At 40.1% G+C, this 20,357-nt stretch overlaps 1 protein-coding gene across 2 annotated transcripts in view; it reads right to left on the reverse strand.

Moving 5' to 3' along the window:
- ryk (receptor like tyrosine kinase) overlaps window positions 1-18,690 on the reverse strand; it is a 38,942-nt gene extending 20,252 nt beyond the window's left edge. Inside the window, exons 1-4 of one of the 2 annotated variants that reach the window (XM_044361852.1) lie at window positions 18,039-18,690; window positions 1,792-1,913; window positions 1,573-1,672; window positions 928-1,059 (exon numbers count right to left, since the gene is read on the reverse strand). In XM_044361852.1, coding sequence (XP_044217787.1) covers window positions 928-1,059; window positions 1,573-1,672; window positions 1,792-1,913; window positions 18,039-18,243 — 559 coding nt within the window. In that variant the 5' untranslated portion in view covers window positions 18,244-18,690. The remainder of the gene's footprint in view (window positions 1-927; window positions 1,060-1,572; window positions 1,673-1,791; window positions 1,914-18,038) is intronic. The other variant, XM_044361851.1, reaches the window with a different exon arrangement.
- Between the last annotated feature and the right edge of the window lie 1,667 nt (window positions 18,691-20,357).

Raw genomic sequence — 20,357 nt, forward strand, 5'->3', positions numbered from 1 at the left:
ACTATGAGCGGTTTCCACTGTAGTTGAATTAACTTTTCACCATCATTTCTGACAGCATAGACCCAGTAACTAAGGTGCCTCAGAAAAAACACACAAGGCAGCGTGCCTACCACTTCTCATGAACTCCAAAGATCAGGAAAATCTGACATATGAAATATTAAGATGCCATTTTTGCATATAAGATGACAACAACACAGTAAACGTGGTTGAGGGATGAATGTTGTTCTGTGTAGTTTAAAGTTATGTCTGTGATGTTTGAATCCATGTTGGAAAGAAAAAGTGCAGGAGGCTTAAGGGAAATTAAAAAAAACACCAGAAAATCAAAAAGTCCTGTTTCCTAAGTAGTGAAGATCTGCTGAGTATTTTTTCAGCTTCTTTAATGAGTAAAAGCAGTGAAATAAGTGCCGAATCTCTCTCCCTCTCATTAGAGAACAGAGGAGATCAGAACAGATAAATGATCATTTAAATGTCAATAAAATTAAGAAAAATCTCCATCCCTCATCCTAACAGTCCTTAGTCCTGATATTGATAAGAAAATGCAAAAAAGATAAGAAATAGCGAGGTTTGTGTTTTATCAGTAACTGAATACAAAAACCTGAACTCCCACTGCAACTCCCCAAATTCCCCAAACAATCCACAGTCTATGTAGACATGACATTTTAACTTGTCATAGCAGGAAAAGCACAGGTGGAACTAATTAGCACTTATTAATAATGCTTACGATGTCCCGGCCAGGCAGGAGGCACAGCCATCATTGACGTTATTAACTGCACTGCTGCTTTTTCTACTATGACATGTAAAGATGTCTGCTATGAAAAAGGTCTATAGGTGCATAAATAATGAAATCTACTTAAAAAGAGAAAAACATTAAGTAAGGCTGCGCTACTTGAGGCTTACTTATAACCATGCATGCGTTCAGATATTTACTTTTATAGCACATTTTCCTCCTCTTGAAGTTGAGCACTGTGTAGTTGTTGGCATGGATGGTTAGATTGAGCTGCATCGTCAAAACAGCCTCTCCATCTATCTTGCCAGAACAGAAGAGGTCCACTCTAAAAACTGTAGACACACACACACACACACACACACACACACACACACACACACACACACACACACACACACACACACATTCAGGGATATGCTTGGCCTTCTGCAATATATAATATCTGGCTAGAAATTATGCTAATAACGTATCAAAGATGATGGACAGCAGTAAATTCAAGTTTGCTATAAAAATGTAAGATTGCTACAGTGTTGTATACAACTATATCACTACTGTTTAGATGCTCCTCACTACTTTTTATACTGAAATCTTCACATGCGTAATGTAAAAAGTTACAGTTACGTTACAGTATAGTCAGAAATATAAAAATGATTAAATACATTATCAGTGTGGATACGGTAGCAATGATAATGTCTATTGTTTAATGTTTTCAAACGTTCCCCATTCTCTCTGGTTGACATGGAACAAGTTAGGAGTGTGGGATTTACTGACACGGTTTTTCAAAGTCTACAAACTAGAAGCATATTTGAGTGCATGACACAACAGAAGGCGAATATTAGACAAACCAGAGGGAACACGGGGCACCTCCCCCTGAGAAGAGATGTTGCTCCGTGGTTGGTTCATGGCCACAGGGTTCTCCACAAGGAAGCCAAGCCGGTAATCCACCTTTGAACAAGGAATGATGAAAAACAAGTTGGTGACACACAAATGGGTTGTACTGCACGTGTACATGGATATGCAGGTACTGAGATGATTCGTCAATAATTCCAGATGTTGAGACTTACCTTCGTCTTTGAATGCCATGTGAAGTGAAGGCTGTTGGTCTCACTGGGCACAGGAAGGGTGAAGGTGAGCGCATAATGATTCACCACATCGTCTCGCACATAGTACAGCTCTGCGTCAAGGCCTGTGTGAAGACAGAAGACATGAATGTGCCTTATTAGGAAATATTTAGATAAATTTACTGAATATGTTGGAAATGAAGAAGAAGAAGAAAAGCCACTACACTGGACATAAAACAAATGTTTGAATCTAGAAGTGGATTTAGACACACACACACACACACATACACAGAGGGCCTTAGGAAAATGGTAAAATATCCACTCAAACTGCCAGCTTGGATCAAGGGGGGGGGGGTTCCCCCTCAATAAGAGAGATGGACTAAACACATCTGTTAGTACTTGAGAACTCCTAGTGCCCAAGTGAAAAACTTCAAAACGTTCAAGTGAGACAACATCCAAAATATGACCGCAATTTTCTGTCCAGGAAACAAAACTGGGCAGGGGAAGGGTTAAGACGATGGGAGTGGAATGCTTTAGATAAAATTATGCAAACTTGCATTACAACATCCACAATCTGTTCAACCATTCAGTTTTTAGTGAACACACAGCTTAGGAAGACCAGAAAGCTTAGTTTGGTACTGTATTAAGTGTTTCTTTATCATTCACTGTAACAAAGTGAAGCCTTTAACATTTTTTTCATTGGACTCTTGCTGCATTAGAAAGTCATACAAGTCAAATGTGTACTGGTGAAATCCCCAACCCTGGCCTGGGGCAGTGCTATCAGTCCTTGAAAGTCTGTCTGGCAGAGTGGGGTCTTTCTATCAGTCTCTGAGTATCTAGTTTAAAGAGAGGGGAAGAATGTGCCCAGGCTCCCCCAATACCCCCGGGCTATGACAGAGCTCTGGCTCATAGACCTTTCTCACATTGGCTCAATTAAAAACATTCTTGCCAGCTCAGGGAGGCGACGGGTGTTACATAAACTAGTATCTTAACAAGCCCAAACAAAAAGATTGGTGGCTTTTCCAAAATTCTCACAAACATGCCAGATGAAAATTCAATTTGGGTCTATAAATTAAATGTATAATTGATAAACAATTACATACAAACAAATCTATAATTTACCAGCTAAATAACAGATTTGAACATGAACGTTAAAGCTTGACCTTGGAACTTGGAAAAAAAAAGTTTGACCTAACTCAGGGTCCACATATTAGGTTTTTCAGGTACTTTCAATATCAACTGAGTTTGTTCAGTTGTGTCCAAACAATGATAAACTCTATCAACTGATGAATACTATAACATTTGAATGAAAGCTCCAGAAAAAGCCAGTAAGTGGATCTTAAGTTGTTTGTTAGTCAAAATTAGGCAAACTATCAATTTAAATAACAAGCCTCAGAAATCAACTAGAACTAAATGATGACTCATTTTGATGTCATAAACCTCACAACTCTTGAAGAAATTGTTTTACGTCTCAAACCCTCCACGTGCTGCTTTGATTCTCTGCCTACAGAATTTTTTAAAAAGGTTTTTAGTTGCCTGGCAACAGATGTATTACAGATAGTTAACAGGTCACTGCTTTCAGGGGTCTTCCCCAAAGCCCTGAAAACTGCAATAATCATTCTACTTTAAAAAAAAGCTAATCTGGATGCATCAGTACTAAACAATTACAGGCCCATATCAAACCTGCCTATTATTAGTAAGATTATTGAGAAAGTGTCTGGCAGTAAATAAATACTTTGACCAAAACTACAGTACCGAGACTGCTCTTATCAAGGTTCCGAATGACATTAACCCCAGTGTTAGGGGTGCAACGGTACATGTATTCATCTTGAACCGTCAGGGTACGTTACAGTTTGTTGCATATAGTCATATGAAGAATATGCTCCGTGACCCAAAAAATTACAGTCAAAATAGTTAAATAATCCACTTGGTATGACTTGCAGAACAATAATTCTTGGAGCGCGTGTTCCACCTAGAACGTTTTGGCAGCACACTACTTAGCTGTAGCATGCTCATGGGTGTAAGCTAGCTGGCTTAGCCAAGGTATCCTTGTTACCCTGGTTACCTAGTAGTGGCACTGCCGTCAGAATGACAAATGACAGACCCATAGCACTGACTGAGTGCTATGGGTCTGTTGTTCGTCTATTATTAAGAGACGAGCACAATAGTTACAGTTTAAATGGAAATAAAACACAACACATAGGGAATACAAACATCGAACACACAAGGAAGAGAATCCCGCTCAAATAAGGCAGTTGCATCATTACATTATTATTTTATTAATATTGAAGCATCAGTGTTAGAGCAGCATGCTACTATTGTAGCTGCTGGAGGTGAAGCTAGTTTGAACTACTTTATATACAGTTAGACCATACATCAGCATAAAACAGCTGTCAGCAGCTGTCCTGACTCCCTGCAGGAAACAGAAAAATTATTTTCCTTTTCACTGCAGCAACTAAACTGTTTCAGTGATAGTTACGACCAATGAGCCATTGTTGGATGTTTACATTTTTCAAAAGTGAGGCACATACCAAACCGGGAATTTTGTGTACTGTTACACCCCTACTCAGCACAGATTCTGGTGAAGTCTCTGTCCTTGTGTTATTGGATCTTACTGCAACATTTGATACAGTTGATGACAATATATTAATAGACAAACTTGAACACTGGCCTGTGTCACTGGCCTGTGTTCTCTAACATGGTCCTGAATTGGTTTAAGTCCTACCTTCAAGACAGATACTATTTTGTATCAATTGTGCATCAGCGTCTCTCAACAATATGTGGAGTTCCACAAGGGTCGATTCTCAGACCTCTAATTTAGTCTATGCATGCTCCTGTTAGCTGAAATTATTCTAAACTTTAAGGTTTCATATCACACGTACGCAGATGACACGTAATATATATAATAATATGTAGCTGCGTCAGCAGACAAGTACAGTTCAATAGACTCCCTGGGACAGTGCATTAAACAAGTTAGTAGCTGGATGCTCCATATTTTCTCCAGTTAAATGAGGACCGAAACTGAAGTCATTGCTTTTGGGGCCAATGAAGAAAAACTTAATGTCTGTGCTCAACCTTGAGGAGTAAAAATCAAGTTAAGATCTCAGCGTTATCTTGGATTCATGCCTAAAGTTCAGCAGTCACATTAAATCAATAACAAAATCAGCCTTCTACCACCTTAAAAAGTATCGCTAGGATCAGAGATAAACCTCACAACTCAAAACAAGATCTAGAGAAGCTTGTGCATGCCTTTATCTCTAGCAGGCTGGACTACTGCAATTGGCTGTTCACAGGTCTGTGTAAGACAGCGATCACACAGATTCAGCTGATCCAGAAGGCTCCTGCCAGGGTTGTAACAAGGACCAAACAAGCTAAGCATATAACTCCAATTCTCAGATCACTACATTGGCTACCATTTTCTCAGAGAATTAACTTCAAAATACTATTGCTTGTCCATAAATCACTGAACAGTTTAGTTCCAAGATACATATCAAATCTCCTGAGCCAGTACAAACCCTGAAGACCTCTCACGTCAGCTGTTTCTGGATTACTGGTTGTTCCCAGAGTCAAACTGAACATGGCGAAGCTGCCTTTAGCGTCTATGCTGCTCAAATGTGGAACAAATTGCCAAAAGAGCTCAGACTGGACTGCTGACTACTTTCAAATCCAAGCTAAAGACTTTCCTGTTTGCCATTTAATTACATTTTGTAATGCTCTGTATTTTATGTGGTCCAATCTACAATTTTATAACTGATTAAGAACCAACTTGCACTTTATTATCACTGTCTTTATGATTCGGCCTGTTTCCATTTGCTTGTTTTTATCATTTGTTTTTGTGCTTTTGCCTGCCTGCCTTTTTTTTTCAAAACAGATTTGTATTTTAATGTGTAGATAACACAGTGTGTAAATGTATATGTTAATTGGTCTATTTATTTATTTTGGCATGAACTACACCTATGTTACAATATAAGTGCTAAAAGTTAAGTAATTTGCTAACAGTACTTAGTACTTGTGATTTTACATAGTACAAGTAGTTATTTGTGGCCAAACCTTAAATGAGCAACTGGAAAATGGAGTGAAACATGTGCACAAATGTGATAAAATCTAAAACTGCGATATTTTGTGTATGCACAGGCCCTCATGTGCAGATAGGCAGGGACTTAACAGATGCCTTAACAAATGCCTACACGGCCACACAGCTAAGTCCTGTAATAATTGCCTTTCTCATGCTCAACTCTGTGTGCCTCCCTTGTCTCAACATGTGGCCACACTGCTTTGATACCAATTAAACTATGCAACCAGGCATAGAGGCCCAAAGAGGACCAGTGTGAGCCGGGCTCAAGTTTGTCCCTCCCACAGCACCTCAGCCATCCACCCGAACAGCGACAACTTCAAAACAGGAATTTAAGGTACTGGCAACAGGAGCCTGTCGGTGTACACAACTTATTTCTCCACTGAGACTGAGGACAGGGAATAAGTGGTTGCTGAAGTTAAGGAAGCTGAACCATGAAACTGACTCACACTCTCTACTCGCTGGAATGGGAAAACCGCATTACTAGAAGGTGTGCCTGTAAACAAGATCCTTGTTTAGTTAGTGTTTGGTCACAAGATTTAAAAGAGACTCACTACATCGTCATGCTGTTTGCTATTACAGATGCTAACAGACTTTTTAAATGCTGATGGAAAATAACATCATTTTGATTCCGGCACACTAGCTTGGCAGCATGTTATGTTTTGAGGGACTATTTCCTGCTGAACACTTCCATTCTCACTCTTCTGGTGTCAAGTGATTTACAATATATCGCCCCGCACTGATCTGAAAACACTTAAAACTAAGAAATGCATTGCTAGTTTCTGTTACTCAAGACATCATTGGCCTTTTCTTTGACCAGGAACAACTCGCTGGTTGGAATAGCCGTGTGACTTTCCATACAGCTTTTGAAATCTTTTCAGCAAATGAGTGAGTGGTGATTCTGCATGAGACTGTATGTTGTGCATAGCCAAGTGGGAAAGCACAAGTGCAAAGAGGAAGAGGAGCCCTTAGAGACTTTTTCATGGTTTAACAGCTTCTATTATTAGGGTTAAAAATGTTAAGGAAAAACACACTCCTAAAAATGTGTGAATTCCACTGTAACCAGTCATTAAAAAGATTAAACTCTCAAAGGGTGGCATATGCTCTACTTTCAGTGAGACTCAGCTATGTAGTAGCAAACCTACATCCGAGATAGCAATAAAGGACAACATTAAAGCTAGTAGGCAGTACTGTAAAATGGCCATGAAAGGAGTCTGCAAGAAAACCAGCCTCTAAGGAACAGAGGTAGGAAGGAACAGTATAAAAAGGATTTTACAGGATAGGTTTTATATTTTTCAAGCTTATCTTAATAAAAAAAGTCACATGGATTTTGTACTTTAGGGGTGTTTTTGGTCGTTGTAATCATTCCTCCTCTACACACTGGTTGTGAAGCCCAGACTCCACTGTGAAAAGTGGGGAACAAAATCCACCGTCTTTGTTTCGTTAAGTACGAAATTCTGTCTTTGTGTTTCCTTTGTGAGCTGTAGTGGAGGGATCCTTCCTTATAGTGGAATGTAGGTTTGCTGCCTGGACACAACACTACCAATAAACCTACATGCCAAGATGAAGATATATATTCAGCTAAACTTCAGAATGCATTTCCGTGGGGGGGAAAAAAAGAGTGGATTTTATCCTCCATCTCTTGCAGTAGAGTCAGGTTAGGAGGGGATTGATTCACAGACACCATGAACAGGAGGAATGATAACAGTGCCCAATAACTCTCAACATACGTACCTAACAAAAACCTATCCAAAGCTATCCTTTAACATCACATTAAGTGCATCATGAGCATCAGCACAACTCACTGCTTGTTAACCAGTGCAGCTACTACTGTAACGTCACTAAGAAACCATTGAAAACATGCTGCATGCTAGAAAAAGGGTAGATGAAGAAACAAATAAAGTGGGGATGCACAATAATATCGGCACGTCATCGATATTGGACGATAAAGGCTTTACAAGGAAATATCGGCATCAGCCTAAAATGAACATTTCTGTTGATATGACAGGCCGATCCGTTGCCTTCTCCTACGCCGCCTGGCTGTGCTTCCCTTCGGCCGTGCTGCAGCTAATGCTCCGCTAGCCCCGGCTCTCCGTGTGGATCCAACCGGCGCACCGAGCCCCAGTTTGTTATTCCCGTCAAAGTGGGAAGAAGCAGCGGGTCTACTGGGCAGCTGTGTGAAGTGGAGCCTGCGGAGGAAACGCCGGGAGAAGCTGCTGTGCTCGGCTACAGAGATAGGAAACACCTCGGCTGACAGGATGTACCACTCTGTTTGAAAAAAACTTCTTTGGTTTCTTTTAATTGCCAATGATGGTCGGCAACCAACGTATTAGGTGCGTTATCGCCACCTTCTTCTTCAGTGTGTGGACCAGAGATTAAATCATAATCCTGTCTTTCAAATAAACTCAAAGAAAACTCTAATAAACCTGCCAAGTGGGTCGAGCAGTAATGTTTTAATGCTGAGCTCCTGAACTCCAGACTTCCAAAGTTCCTCCTTCATATATTGTCTTAGTACGATCTATGATTGTATGCGAAATAATCTCCTCAGCCAAGTGGAAAAAAATGTGTGCATATATCAGTATTGGCAAAAATGAGGTGGAAAATATCGGCATATCAGATATTGGGAAAAAAATCCAATTACATGCATCCCTAGAATAAAGTGCTACCAGTGAGACCAAGACCATGATAAGAAAAACATGCACCATATCTGTACATCTATGTAAAGATAAGGTGCCTAAAATTGTAACTGTTAAATGAACTGTGATACATGTGGACTTTTTGAAATACAGTTTGAGATGCCAATGCTTAGTTTACTTACTGACATTCATAAACATAACATACCACAGAGCTGCCCAGTACAATCAGCCCTCTGCTGTTGGCCACAGAGGCTCCACTGGACTAAAATTTACATACCTTGCTCAAGGGCACAGCAAAACTTCTTTCAACTATGGGAGGGGAGAGAGCATTAATCACTCACTTCCCCTACACAGATTTTCTTTGCTGGTTCAGAGATTCAAACTGGCATGGATACCTTGTTATCATAAACCTTTTACATAACATCACATATCGAATCAGCCCTAAAAATATACTGGAAATGGCCGTTCCTTTCATCTATAGATGTCAACACAAAACTATAGATTACAGCGACAAATCAGGCATAATAAATCTTACTTTGTCTCAACATTTTGGGCTCTACAAAGCTTTAAGATGACATGCAGTGTTCTCTGGCAAGCCGTGGATCACGTTGCAGACTTTGAAAGAGGAGAACAAAGGTGGCAGTGGCCAGGTGGTAAGGTCCAGGACAGATATAACAAAGACCCTCTTGTGCGCACAGTCGACACTATACCTCCCAAAGCCTCCATCCCTGAGCGCTCAGGAGATAAACACTCCCTCCAGGCTCTCACTGGGAAGACACTGGCCACATTAACCAAGGAAGGAGAAAATGAGGGCCTGCGTGAAACTCTATCAACTGGAAACTCCAAACAAATCCACAGGCATGAATGAGGCAGGAGAGCGGGGGTAATGTACGAAGGATCTCAAGCTCTTAGGTATCAGAGACACTGGAAAAGCTCAAAACTGAAGAGACCTTTTTTTTTTGGTCTGTGCTTGAAAAAGACATTACGTAAAGTGTCAGCTGACAAGTAAAAACAAGACATGGTGGAGAGGGAACAATGTCATTATTACTTCACCAAGTAAAGGTAATCAAGACGTCCCTGCTTGAACCAACAGAGAGCAACCAACATGCTCGGGGAAAACACACAGAACGTGTCCAGAAATGATAGGAGGACTGAGTCAGTTGCTTTATGAAATCAAAGTCCATCTCCAATAGCAGTAAGGCTGTCTCTAATGAAGGACGTGCTTTCACTTCTTATCTAAGCAAACAGTGACCAAACCTATTAATTAGAGTTTTACAGTACTTAATAAAAACCCGGATGACAATTCACTTTGATAGTGACAATAGCTTTTGTTCAAAATGCACAAAACTCCCAAAACAGTCTGTATTTTTCTTTTTATCTGAAAATGAAAACATGTCTCATTAACTCATTAACACAAGAACAATATATGATGGTTATGTTCAAGAAAACTTGATTTGGGCTTTGGATCCCTAAATAGCCACGCCGAACTTTAATAACATCCTCTCTAACACGAGGCATTGGGTCAACAATTTCAGCAGGAAATCACCTGACATCCCACCGCAGCTCAAAGTTACTTCCCAGAAAAGAGAGGATATGTGTTTTGCTTTAACCACAGCTGCAAACTCAAGTGAGTACAAGAAGGTGACAGCACCCCCCCCCAGAACCCCAGAGATAATTAATATGATTATAAACTAGGCTTCACCATGCACCGCTTTAATTGTTTGCTGCTTTCGCTATAGAAAACAAAGCTAAAGTTGGTTCTGTTTGAAGAAACTAATGTTCTGTAGCTCAGCTAAGTAGCAACATTTCAAGTAACAGCAACCAAAAATAGTTTACATCACAGATATGTGGTAAAGCACGGTCCTGCATCAAACGCAGGTGTATCTGTGATTTGCCCATATTTTTCATTCAAAATGGCAAATTTTGCTAAAAGGTGGTAAGTTTGCAGCTGTGATGAGATGCTGCTCGATGGCCCAGGCTACTAAAGTGTTCCCTTAGGCCAGTATTTGCTGGAAATGGAGTAACAGACCACCTTGTGTAAGCTGGTAGAGTCTAAGTTTGACACACATTGTTGATGGTACATTCAAAGCATAAACCTACCATTCTCAGTGCATGCACCTTTCCTGCCAAAGGAAAAAGTTAGGCATGCCCAAGCGTTAGTGCCTTGTCTCAAGAGAAAACTCCTTTCTATTACCAAAGGATGGACATCAAAAAGGAAGAGGAAGGCACAGTGATGACCTAGAATAAGGATATAGGATAGTACGTTCTCTGAAATGCATTACCAAACATCCTAACCAAAGACACCAGCTTGGCTGTTGTAAAAGCACTGGTGGCAAAATAGTGACATTTCAAAGTATCTTGCAGCTAGGAGAAAAACACACATTAAGTCACAATCTCTGTGGTTTTCTTTGATTTACTTCAAAGAGACCATACATCAGTTTGCCTCTTTTATTCCATGAAGTGCCCCAAGGGCAGACGAGGATGAAGGCAGGGAAAGGAATCTGAGCAAGACTGTCTGCCGCTATCCCATTATAGGCACCTCATTGATGCTTATTTGTTGCTCAAAGGGGCACCTTCGTTTACTCAACAAATAAACAAATATCAAATGGTTTACTGAAAAAATGATTAGCTGTATGTGGCAGAATGATTTCATCTTGAGGTGACTAAAGAGTCGTTTAAGAGGTCTCACACACCACTTACTCAACTATTTTTAGATGCTGTTTTACATGGGCGGCTTTGTGAGTACGCCATCACTTTGAAAGCAAGGGCTGTGTGTGCACGGTCAAATACATACATATATAATCTTTTTTTTTTTTCAGGCTAGCAAGTGTTTTTCCTGACAAAATGTATCTTCTATTTTACAAATTCTACAGATACTAGTAGGCTTGAAAATATCTAATTTCAACATGTACAGCTCCTAAATTATTCTTCATCTCCACAGTCAAAAAAACTCAAGTATGACATTGGCCTGAATAGAATTAGAATAAAGTTCAAAGTCTTATGACATTTATTGTCAAACGGACATACAAGAAGAAAAAAATATTGGGATTTTAGCAGAAGGGCAACAACTTATAGAACGGGTCGTAGCTTTACAGAATGTCCTGTGAGCGCAGCGGCTCTCAGACAAAAGATGTGAAAGCAGGGGCTCCCCTATTCAACCACAGGCTCCTTGGAGAGTGGCATGAAGGAAATGAATACTGCTGCCAATCACTCCTCACAGTTCACAGGCTCTTTTTCAAAGCCCCTGCTTGCCTTTCAGCTCTTTGGAGGAGGGGAGGAAGGCTGGTTCGCCGCCATGCTCTTCAGAATCCGACGAAGATTTTACACACTTGCTCACTTTTTTTTTTTTTTTTATGAGATCTGTTTTTTTTTTTTTCATTTTTACATGCTACATGAGAGGGATTACACCAACTGCTGGCCTACTCACCTGATTGGGCGAACGGAAAAAATGACCACATTGCTTCTCTGTTGGAAAGATTATAATATTCAAGGTAGTTGTAGTACACGGCGGTGTTACTGAACAACTGAGAGATGTCAGATTAGAGTCTGTCAACAATTGTAGCTGCCCTTACCACAAGCAAAGTATTGGAAAAACTGATTTTAATGGAAGTGCTTATTTAGTCTACAGAATACTAATTTTGGTTGGGGAGCTATGGTTTTGCGTTTACTGAAAAAGCCCAATACAACTACAGTAAGCAGCAAGATCCAGTGACACAGGAAGCATGCCATGCAGGGACTAGAAAACAGACTCTCTTAGTGCTTACTTTCCACCAAGACAAATTCCTCAGAGTAATGTGTTAGGGATCAAGTCGACTGGTGATTCTACCACGGAAAACTGGGCTCAAAAAGGTCATTATTATAGAAGACAGGGAGCACACGCTGGATGGTACAGAAAAAGCTTATTTTCACTCCATCCTTCATCTTCTGAATGATCACATGGATGGTCAAAATGCCAGGAAAACAGAGAAAGACAGAAAGCTATTGAAGCCTGTAAAACCGGTGTCATAGCCCGGGTCATGAGCCTTATGAAAGTAGTTCTCTGGTTACAGCTTCTCCACGACGTGAGGATTTGCTGCTTTTCTATCTTTGTAAACTGAATATCTTTGGATTTGAGATGGTTAGTCAGACAAAACATAACATTTAAAAGACCTCACCCTGTGGTCTAAAAAACTGTGGTAGACATTTTTCAGTTTTTGTCACTTTAAAAAAAACGATCGACTAATTGAGTCTCCCTTCTCTCCTGGGATTGAATTATACCTGTGGTTTCCTTTCAAGACTATACAATTAAATGTAATTTCTTAAAGATCTGATTCAAGAAGTATCTATGTTACCAAGCCTTTACAGACTTTCAAAATACATTCCAGAAAGCTTTTGTTCTAAAAAGCAAATGTTTTCTGACGCACAAGTAGCTGTTTTACTCCTGTGAGTCATCGTGTAACAACAACTTCCCATGTTTTGTAAAAAAAAAAAGAATAGATTGCAAAGATTTTTAGCATTTTTCAACTGCCGTCCAGCCAAAACTGATCCTTCAGTAATTGAATTCGAGCTGGCAGCTGCAACACAATTCAAACCCGGGCTGCAGGTCTTGAGACACAGCTGATATGGGAGCTGAGTTTAGGGATACATGCGTAGAGTGAGCTGAGAGTTTTTGAGACGGACAGTTGACTCCCCATTAGTCATATGCAGAAACCATCAAGGACTCCACTTCATCCATAGACAAACATTCTGTGTACGCAAAACTCTGTTTCAGTTCAGCCGTGACGTTTTCCTGTGCATTTTCCTTGCTGGCCCCTTGAGAATCAGGTTGTTTGGCAAAGTTATAAACTGACAGTCTGCTTAAAATGCGACCAGAGACCATAGCAAGACTACATTACTTGATGTTACTTTTTCCTATCATAATAATGTCTCAATGCTTTATTGACAAATATAATTTTATTAGCGTATTGTAAAAATTGCAGTGAATATAAATCCTGTTCAGGATAGGAGCTATGGGAATGCTGCATTTCAATGCAAACAGTCACCAACAAGGAACCTGCTCAAAATGGTCAGAGCAGAGTTGCTGACTGTGATTTCAACTGCTCTTATTATCTACAAATGAATCTCCAGGCCTGTGTTTGTGGTCTGCGTAACATTAAACAATGAATGATACGTCAGTAGTACACCAGAGAATACTCATTTTAACTTTCATTCAGGGTTCAATCATGACATTTAAATGTGGTGTTTTATTCATTGTTAACAACTATGTTGTTGTCTGTTTGTGGAAATAATGACAAACTGCTGACAACATAACTACAAGTTTTGATATGAACTAACATTCCCTTCACAGACTCTCTGGACAAGTTGCTTCATAATACCAAATCCCACAAGTCACATTTCAGAGCTTTTCAGGTGATAAGCTTGAAACAATGATTTTAGGGCTGCAACAAATTATTTTCTGAGTTACTCATTTCATCTATAAAATGGCAGAAAATAGAGAAAATGCTATTTTAACTGCCATTATAACTTCTTACAGTCAATCGTGACAACCTCGAATGTCTTGTTTTGTCATATAAACAGTCCGAAATCCAAAGATATTCAGTTTATAATCATGTATGACACAGAAAAGCTCACATTTCAGAAGCTGCGCACAGCAAATGTTTGACATTTTTGCGAAAAAATGACTAAAACCACTTCTGGATGATCAATAGTGCAGACAACAGCATGCTGAGAACATATTAACCACACGAGACAACCACCAACAGTTTTGTTTAGTAGTTCGGTTACCTGCAGAATATAAAATTCACTGGCTATACTGAACTAACCTGCCTGTGACAGCAGCTCTTCCAGCTTGTTAAAACATTGCTAATAACTTGTGTTATAGCTGAATTATAACGCGACTCTTGCAATTTGAAAATTGCACTTGTTCAAGTCAAAATTTTTTATTGTGACTGAATCATTCAGCCCTACCTTTGTGTTGGCAAAAGGCAGACATGTCATAGCAGAAAACACACAGGCGTAACTAATAAAATGAATAACTGCTCCACTCCACATTGTTGTGGCACTTCCAGGACCTGCTATCAACCTTCTTCACAGCAAACATTTTGACTTGTTGTAGAAGGAAAAGCACAGGTGTTACTAATAACATAAACCATGGCTCCCTTCTATTCAGGTGTCCCAGTAAGCCATGACAGTGTGACAGTGAGCCAGCATCCCACCGTCATTAATTTCAAATATTTACACCTGTGCTTTTCTTACTGTGAAAGAAAAAGCCTATTGTGCGAGCTAACTCAAGCCCTTTGTGGTTTGGAAAACAGTTTTAGAAGATTGCATTTATTTTTTATCAACAGGAAGTTGCAGGTATATCCTGTATATTAAAGCATGTGTGCGTACAGGGCTGCTAGCTGCTCAGCAATGAGATAAATCTTAATACACACTTTTTAATGCATCCTAATTGGGGACCAACTTTCGACAGCTTTCGACAGGTCGACAGAAAAGTTGTGATGTAGCTTTCGTTTGTGAGAGCTGTCCAGCAGTCGGTGGTCAGAGCTAATGTTAGCTTGACTTTTAGCTCATCCTTCTCCTCAAGTTGTTTTTCAATGTGTTTAGTCACAGTAGCTCTCAATGGCACAATGTACTTGGGCTCGGGTTAGAAATATAAATAATACGAATATAAGGCAACCCTGATTATGAGACGACCCCCACTTTTCCAACAGCTGTTTTTGGAAAAATAACATTACTTTTTGAGTATAACTTACACCATAGTATAGTTAAATACTCACACACTCTCCTAACAGGCTCTTGGAAGCAGTCAGAAATTATTTTCTCCGGCAGTTAGCATTTATAAGACTGCCTGTTGTGTTGAGCTCCTCATCATCTGTCACAGTGGTATTTGGCAGCTTGACAAATTACACTTCTGCAGTAGAGACGTCGGAAGACGCTTTGGACTCGTTTGCACTCATCATGAATTTATTTCCTCCTTGGCAGAAGAACACATTACACGAGCCTTCAGAGACTCCTGCAGGTTAAACTGAACTAACCAAACACTTTTAGTGCTGACTGACTATGACAAACTCACTATAAACAGACTCGTTACAAACAACCCATAATGCAACACTCCGTGTAGAGGTCAGTTTTACATATCTGATGTTGTGAACAACTGACTAGCCATTAGCGGAGTGTGTATGCAATTTAACCTTTGGACCGACATGCGTAACCAGTCAAAAATATTCTCAGCGGTTAACCAATTAACTGTTAACCGTTGACATCCCTCATAGCAACAATAAATCTTTTAAAGGCTTTGCCAAGTGGTGTTGTTACACATGTCAAATAGATTTTCACAAAATCTGTCAATTGGTTTTCATCCAGGAAAAATAGGAACGCACAATATATATGATGTATTTTCATTCATTATGTTCATTCAGTCATCTGGAGAGTCTGAGGTTTATATCTTACTGTTACAGCAACACCCATCCTGTACCAGCTGGTTTAAAAAACACAAGAAGTAATCTTTGGGTCTTCTACATGAATCTGCAATGAGACTCCCCAGCAGCCTATTGCCAATGTGGGGATGATGCCAGTTTCACCTCCCTCCAACATTTTTCCTACATTTGCCTCTGCATCATGGAAGTTTCTGTCCACACATACTTTTTCGCTCCGCACACATAGTTGTCAAACATTAAGAAATTTCTCCATACGACCAGACGAGGGTTTCAGGCAAACCACAAGAGAGGCCCTCATCTGGCAACAGAGGATTAACTATAGAGTGATGGAGAACAAGAAGAACCGAAAGGGACAGAATCAGCCTACGGTCTAACACCAGTCAGATTACAGAGAGGAGAAAAGGAGCTGAAATGTTGTTTTTTTTTTTAAAACAGCAGGATGGGTGATACTTTGATGCTGGTGTCAGAAAGACAGAGACCAAAATCATTATACTACATGTAGCACTCCACAACAAATTCTGGGAAATATCCCACAAAATCTGCATAAATATAATGCTCATGTACAAACATCAAAGGGCCTAAACATAGTCACAAGCAAACCAGCGTTTCTGTATGCTGGCTGGCAGCTCTGAACATCTCTGCATACAGTAAACAGCATGAAGAGGTTAGCCAACGTGACTTCTTGTTCAAAGCTTGGACACACCTGAGACGTTCTCCTCGGTGAATGAACAGAAACACAGTCGTTCAGCTGATTCCTACTAACTCAAATCTGGTGCAAAATCTCTGATGCCATTACAAGATGATGATGCACTTATCTACAGCTGCACATTAGTCAGTGTGAGAAGCTGCAACATTAGCTTCCTCCCCTCCACAAAAACATCGCGCTCTTAGCACTTCTACCCCTTCATTAGACTGTTCAGCGGCACTCACATGGTAAATGACTGGTTTCAAACTGCACCCTCAACACATCTTTAGTAAACCCTGAATTAACAACTTAGTATTAATCCGTAGACTGACTCGACCTTGGCGACAGGATAACGGTTATTAGCCCATTCCTGAACAAACACTATGACAGCCAACCTACAAAAAAAAAAATCAATCATGAAGTAAAAACAGCACAAATCTGTCCATTTTGCGGTCTAGGAAGGCCATGGAGATGTGGTTTAAATTCTCTGACCTCTTACAACAAGATCACTACATTTTTGGCAAGTGGTAACCTATATTTTTAGAACTTTGTGTACAGTAGGGATTAAGTCCTGCTGACCTAATGTGGTCAGGACAGTTACATGGACCACAATGTCCTTGGACCCTATCATACATAAGATACAGAACTGTGTGCATCTTCTACAAAGAGTTCCCACCAAACTTACCTCCACCACAAATATCCAACTCTGGTTCTTAAATGTATGACTAGGTCACTTCCTCCTTTCCACTATTTCTGGTGACGCATCTGCATACCTTTCTTAATACAGCTTGAGCAGGAGCTGATTAATGATGGAACTTGTGACTTTCTTGTTTTGAAGGAATATTCAGTAATATCTTTAGCTGGGCCGACGCAACACTGAACATAACAGTGGCAGTGTGTGAAGTTAAAGATCCTATTGTTAAGTTATATCAAGTATTCCACTTTTATCAATATAGTTATAATAGCTACATAACAGCTCAAAAAAGTTAACTACTGCCCAACTGTCTGCTATTATTGTGATGGCATAGGGTGCAATTTACAGCCAACATTAGTTTCTATTCACATGAGCACTTCAATCATCTGATTTATACCCAGAGAATAAGAATTTAAGAATAAGAGGAAAAGATCTTCATAATTATTTATTTATTATAAAAATATCTAACTCTCATGGTCTTTGGCTCCAAGGTAAAGTCTCTACTGTGGATCAGGGAGCATTTAGATGGCCCCGAATTACAAAAATGACTCACACTATGTGTAATACAAGAGCTGTTTACAAAAAAACAATTTAAGTAGGGGTTAATGATTTACTACTTCAGTTTTAGAAGGAAAAGTGTAGATGTGGGGGGGCACAACTGCATCACAACACACACAGATAACACTGAGCACAAAGTTTGAAGACAGCTGGATCTCAATGTAGGCCGTACTCAAATCCTTCTTACCCAAAAGCTTCTTCACTTCCTCCACACTCATGTAGATGTTGACACTATGGTTGTTGTTGACGCCTGAAACGCTGCTTGGGTTGGCGAGGCAGCCGGTCCCTTCCAGCAGCAGGAGGAAGAAGAAGCCCCCAACCCTCCACAGCACCGAGTGCGGCCAACCCCGGGACTCAGACGGACTGCCGGAGCCGTGAATCAACCCCGACATAGCAGTGGTCGTCTGGCTCGCAGTTGTTCTCGGTGTTCCCCAGCCTCCAATTTCTTTCTCATCCGTATCTGAAGTTAATCCCGGGAGGCAACATTACGAGTTACTTTACGCCGCAGCGCCACTTGTAGCTTTAACTTCTTTTCCACTAGCCTGTTTTTTGTCCTTTCTTGCTAGCTGAGAGAGGCTAATTTCAGTCGGGCTGTGCTAACCGTCCGCGGTCAGTTGAATGTTTGAATGTTCGGGAGATTTACGACGTTTTCCCAGCACATAAAATACACACCGGATCTCACCGCATTGAGTTACTTTAATTCGTTTACGCAAAAACGCAAGAAAGAGGGAGGAAAACCTGCCCTAAAGTTACAAACTCGCTAATACATCCAGCTTTCTCCCTCCATGGTGCTTCCTCCCGTTGCTTTTTCCTCACTATCTCACTTTTCACTCGGAACAAGGAGGGGGGCGGCGGGGGCGCGGCGGGGCGGCGGGGGCGCGCACTGCCCTGACTGCTGCCTTTACGTGCTATCGGAAATATCTCTACAAACTAAAGGCAAATAGGATAGGGTGTGTCACTCTGAAGCCAAACAAATAAACACTGAAAATGTGTACTATACTTCGTGAATTAAAAAAAATGTTCAAAGATAACATAGTAAACAAAAATCTGAGGTATGAACATAATGGTGAATGAAATGTTTGATTTTCTATTTTGGGACTATTGTTTTGTATTGTTTGTTTGTTTTTTGTATGAGGCAAAAAGAGTAAGCATAATGAGCTTAAGCTTCAGCCTGCACTTTTTCTAACAATAAAGTGTCTTTCTTCGTTTGTTAGATATGATTTGTTATGATTTACATGTGTATATATGCATTATTTTGTAACACTGTTAATACAAGGGCTGAATACATTTTAAAAATTAAATAAAACCTGTCTACAATTATTGTGTAGCTATGTTTGAGTTTGCACTTACTTAACTTCAAATGTAGTCGTCCCTAATGACTCTACCTCCACCAGAGTGCCACAGCATATTCAATCATACACTGTGAAGAAAGTCTATGTATTTAATACATTAAATTTGATTCCAGTACGAAAGATCTATCAAAAACAACCATTTAAAAAGCACCCCAATGTGCAGCAAGAAAGGCTCGTACGATTGGAGACATTCCCGAGGGTCTTTGAAGGCAGCAGAAAACACACAAGTCGATATAGGGATCAAGTGGGATGATTTGTCCCAAACATACCAAAATGCAAATATTGCTAAAAAATGAGTAATCTGCTCATTCACAAAGACCACCAGAGCGAGCAGTATGGCATCAGTTTTAAAATTAAAAGATAAAATTCAATCAAGTGCATCATGCACACGCTGGTTTTAGGGGTCAAGTCAGTGGTCTTCAGTCATGTGCCAAAAGTGAAGAGCAAAGTGGGCAACAGCCCTGCACTATTTATCTTAGGTGTAAAATGATTGCCTTTTTCACTGGGAAAATCTAGACTTTTGCCCTTACATGTTGCTGTACCATCAGGCCACAGAAGGAATGAAAACAAGATGAGCAATATGCAAACATGGACGTTTGATAAACAAAACGTATTACTACCGCCTTAGCTTTAAGTGAGAGGTCTCTAGAAGCCCAAGTAGTACACAACATTGAATTGTCATGAATAATACAGGATGGTAAATGATTTTATTGAACTAGTTGCATATCGGCTGTCTAAAACTACTGTGGAGATTTGGCAGATATGTAGACTGAGATGTTGGCCTCCAGAACAGCTTAAACACTCTTTGGCATCGAGTCTCTGAAACTCTCCTGGGGGGATGAGCACTTTTCTTCCAAAAGACGTCATTTTCACACTCATCAAACAATTCAGTGGCCTCTCGTGCCCTGTAGCATCTGGATTCATTATGTTTTCCTTTAATATGTCACCTGTCTGTGTATATAAGTTTGAGATGTTTATGGGACTTGTCACTATCACTTTTGGATAGCTGTTGAGCAGAGAGACTGCAGTGGTGAGGAAGGGTTTGAGATGTAGTGCTGGTTCTAACAGAACAGTATGTTTTCTGAGGGGATTTTCAGGGACCTGTGGTTACTTGGGTGGATGAGTGAGATCATTGATGTTCAGTAACACAGACC

The sequence above is a fragment of the Thunnus albacares genome, chromosome 9 (assembly GCF_914725855.1).
Source record: "Thunnus albacares chromosome 9, fThuAlb1.1, whole genome shotgun sequence".
NCBI lineage: Eukaryota > Metazoa > Chordata > Actinopteri > Scombriformes > Scombridae > Thunnus > Thunnus albacares.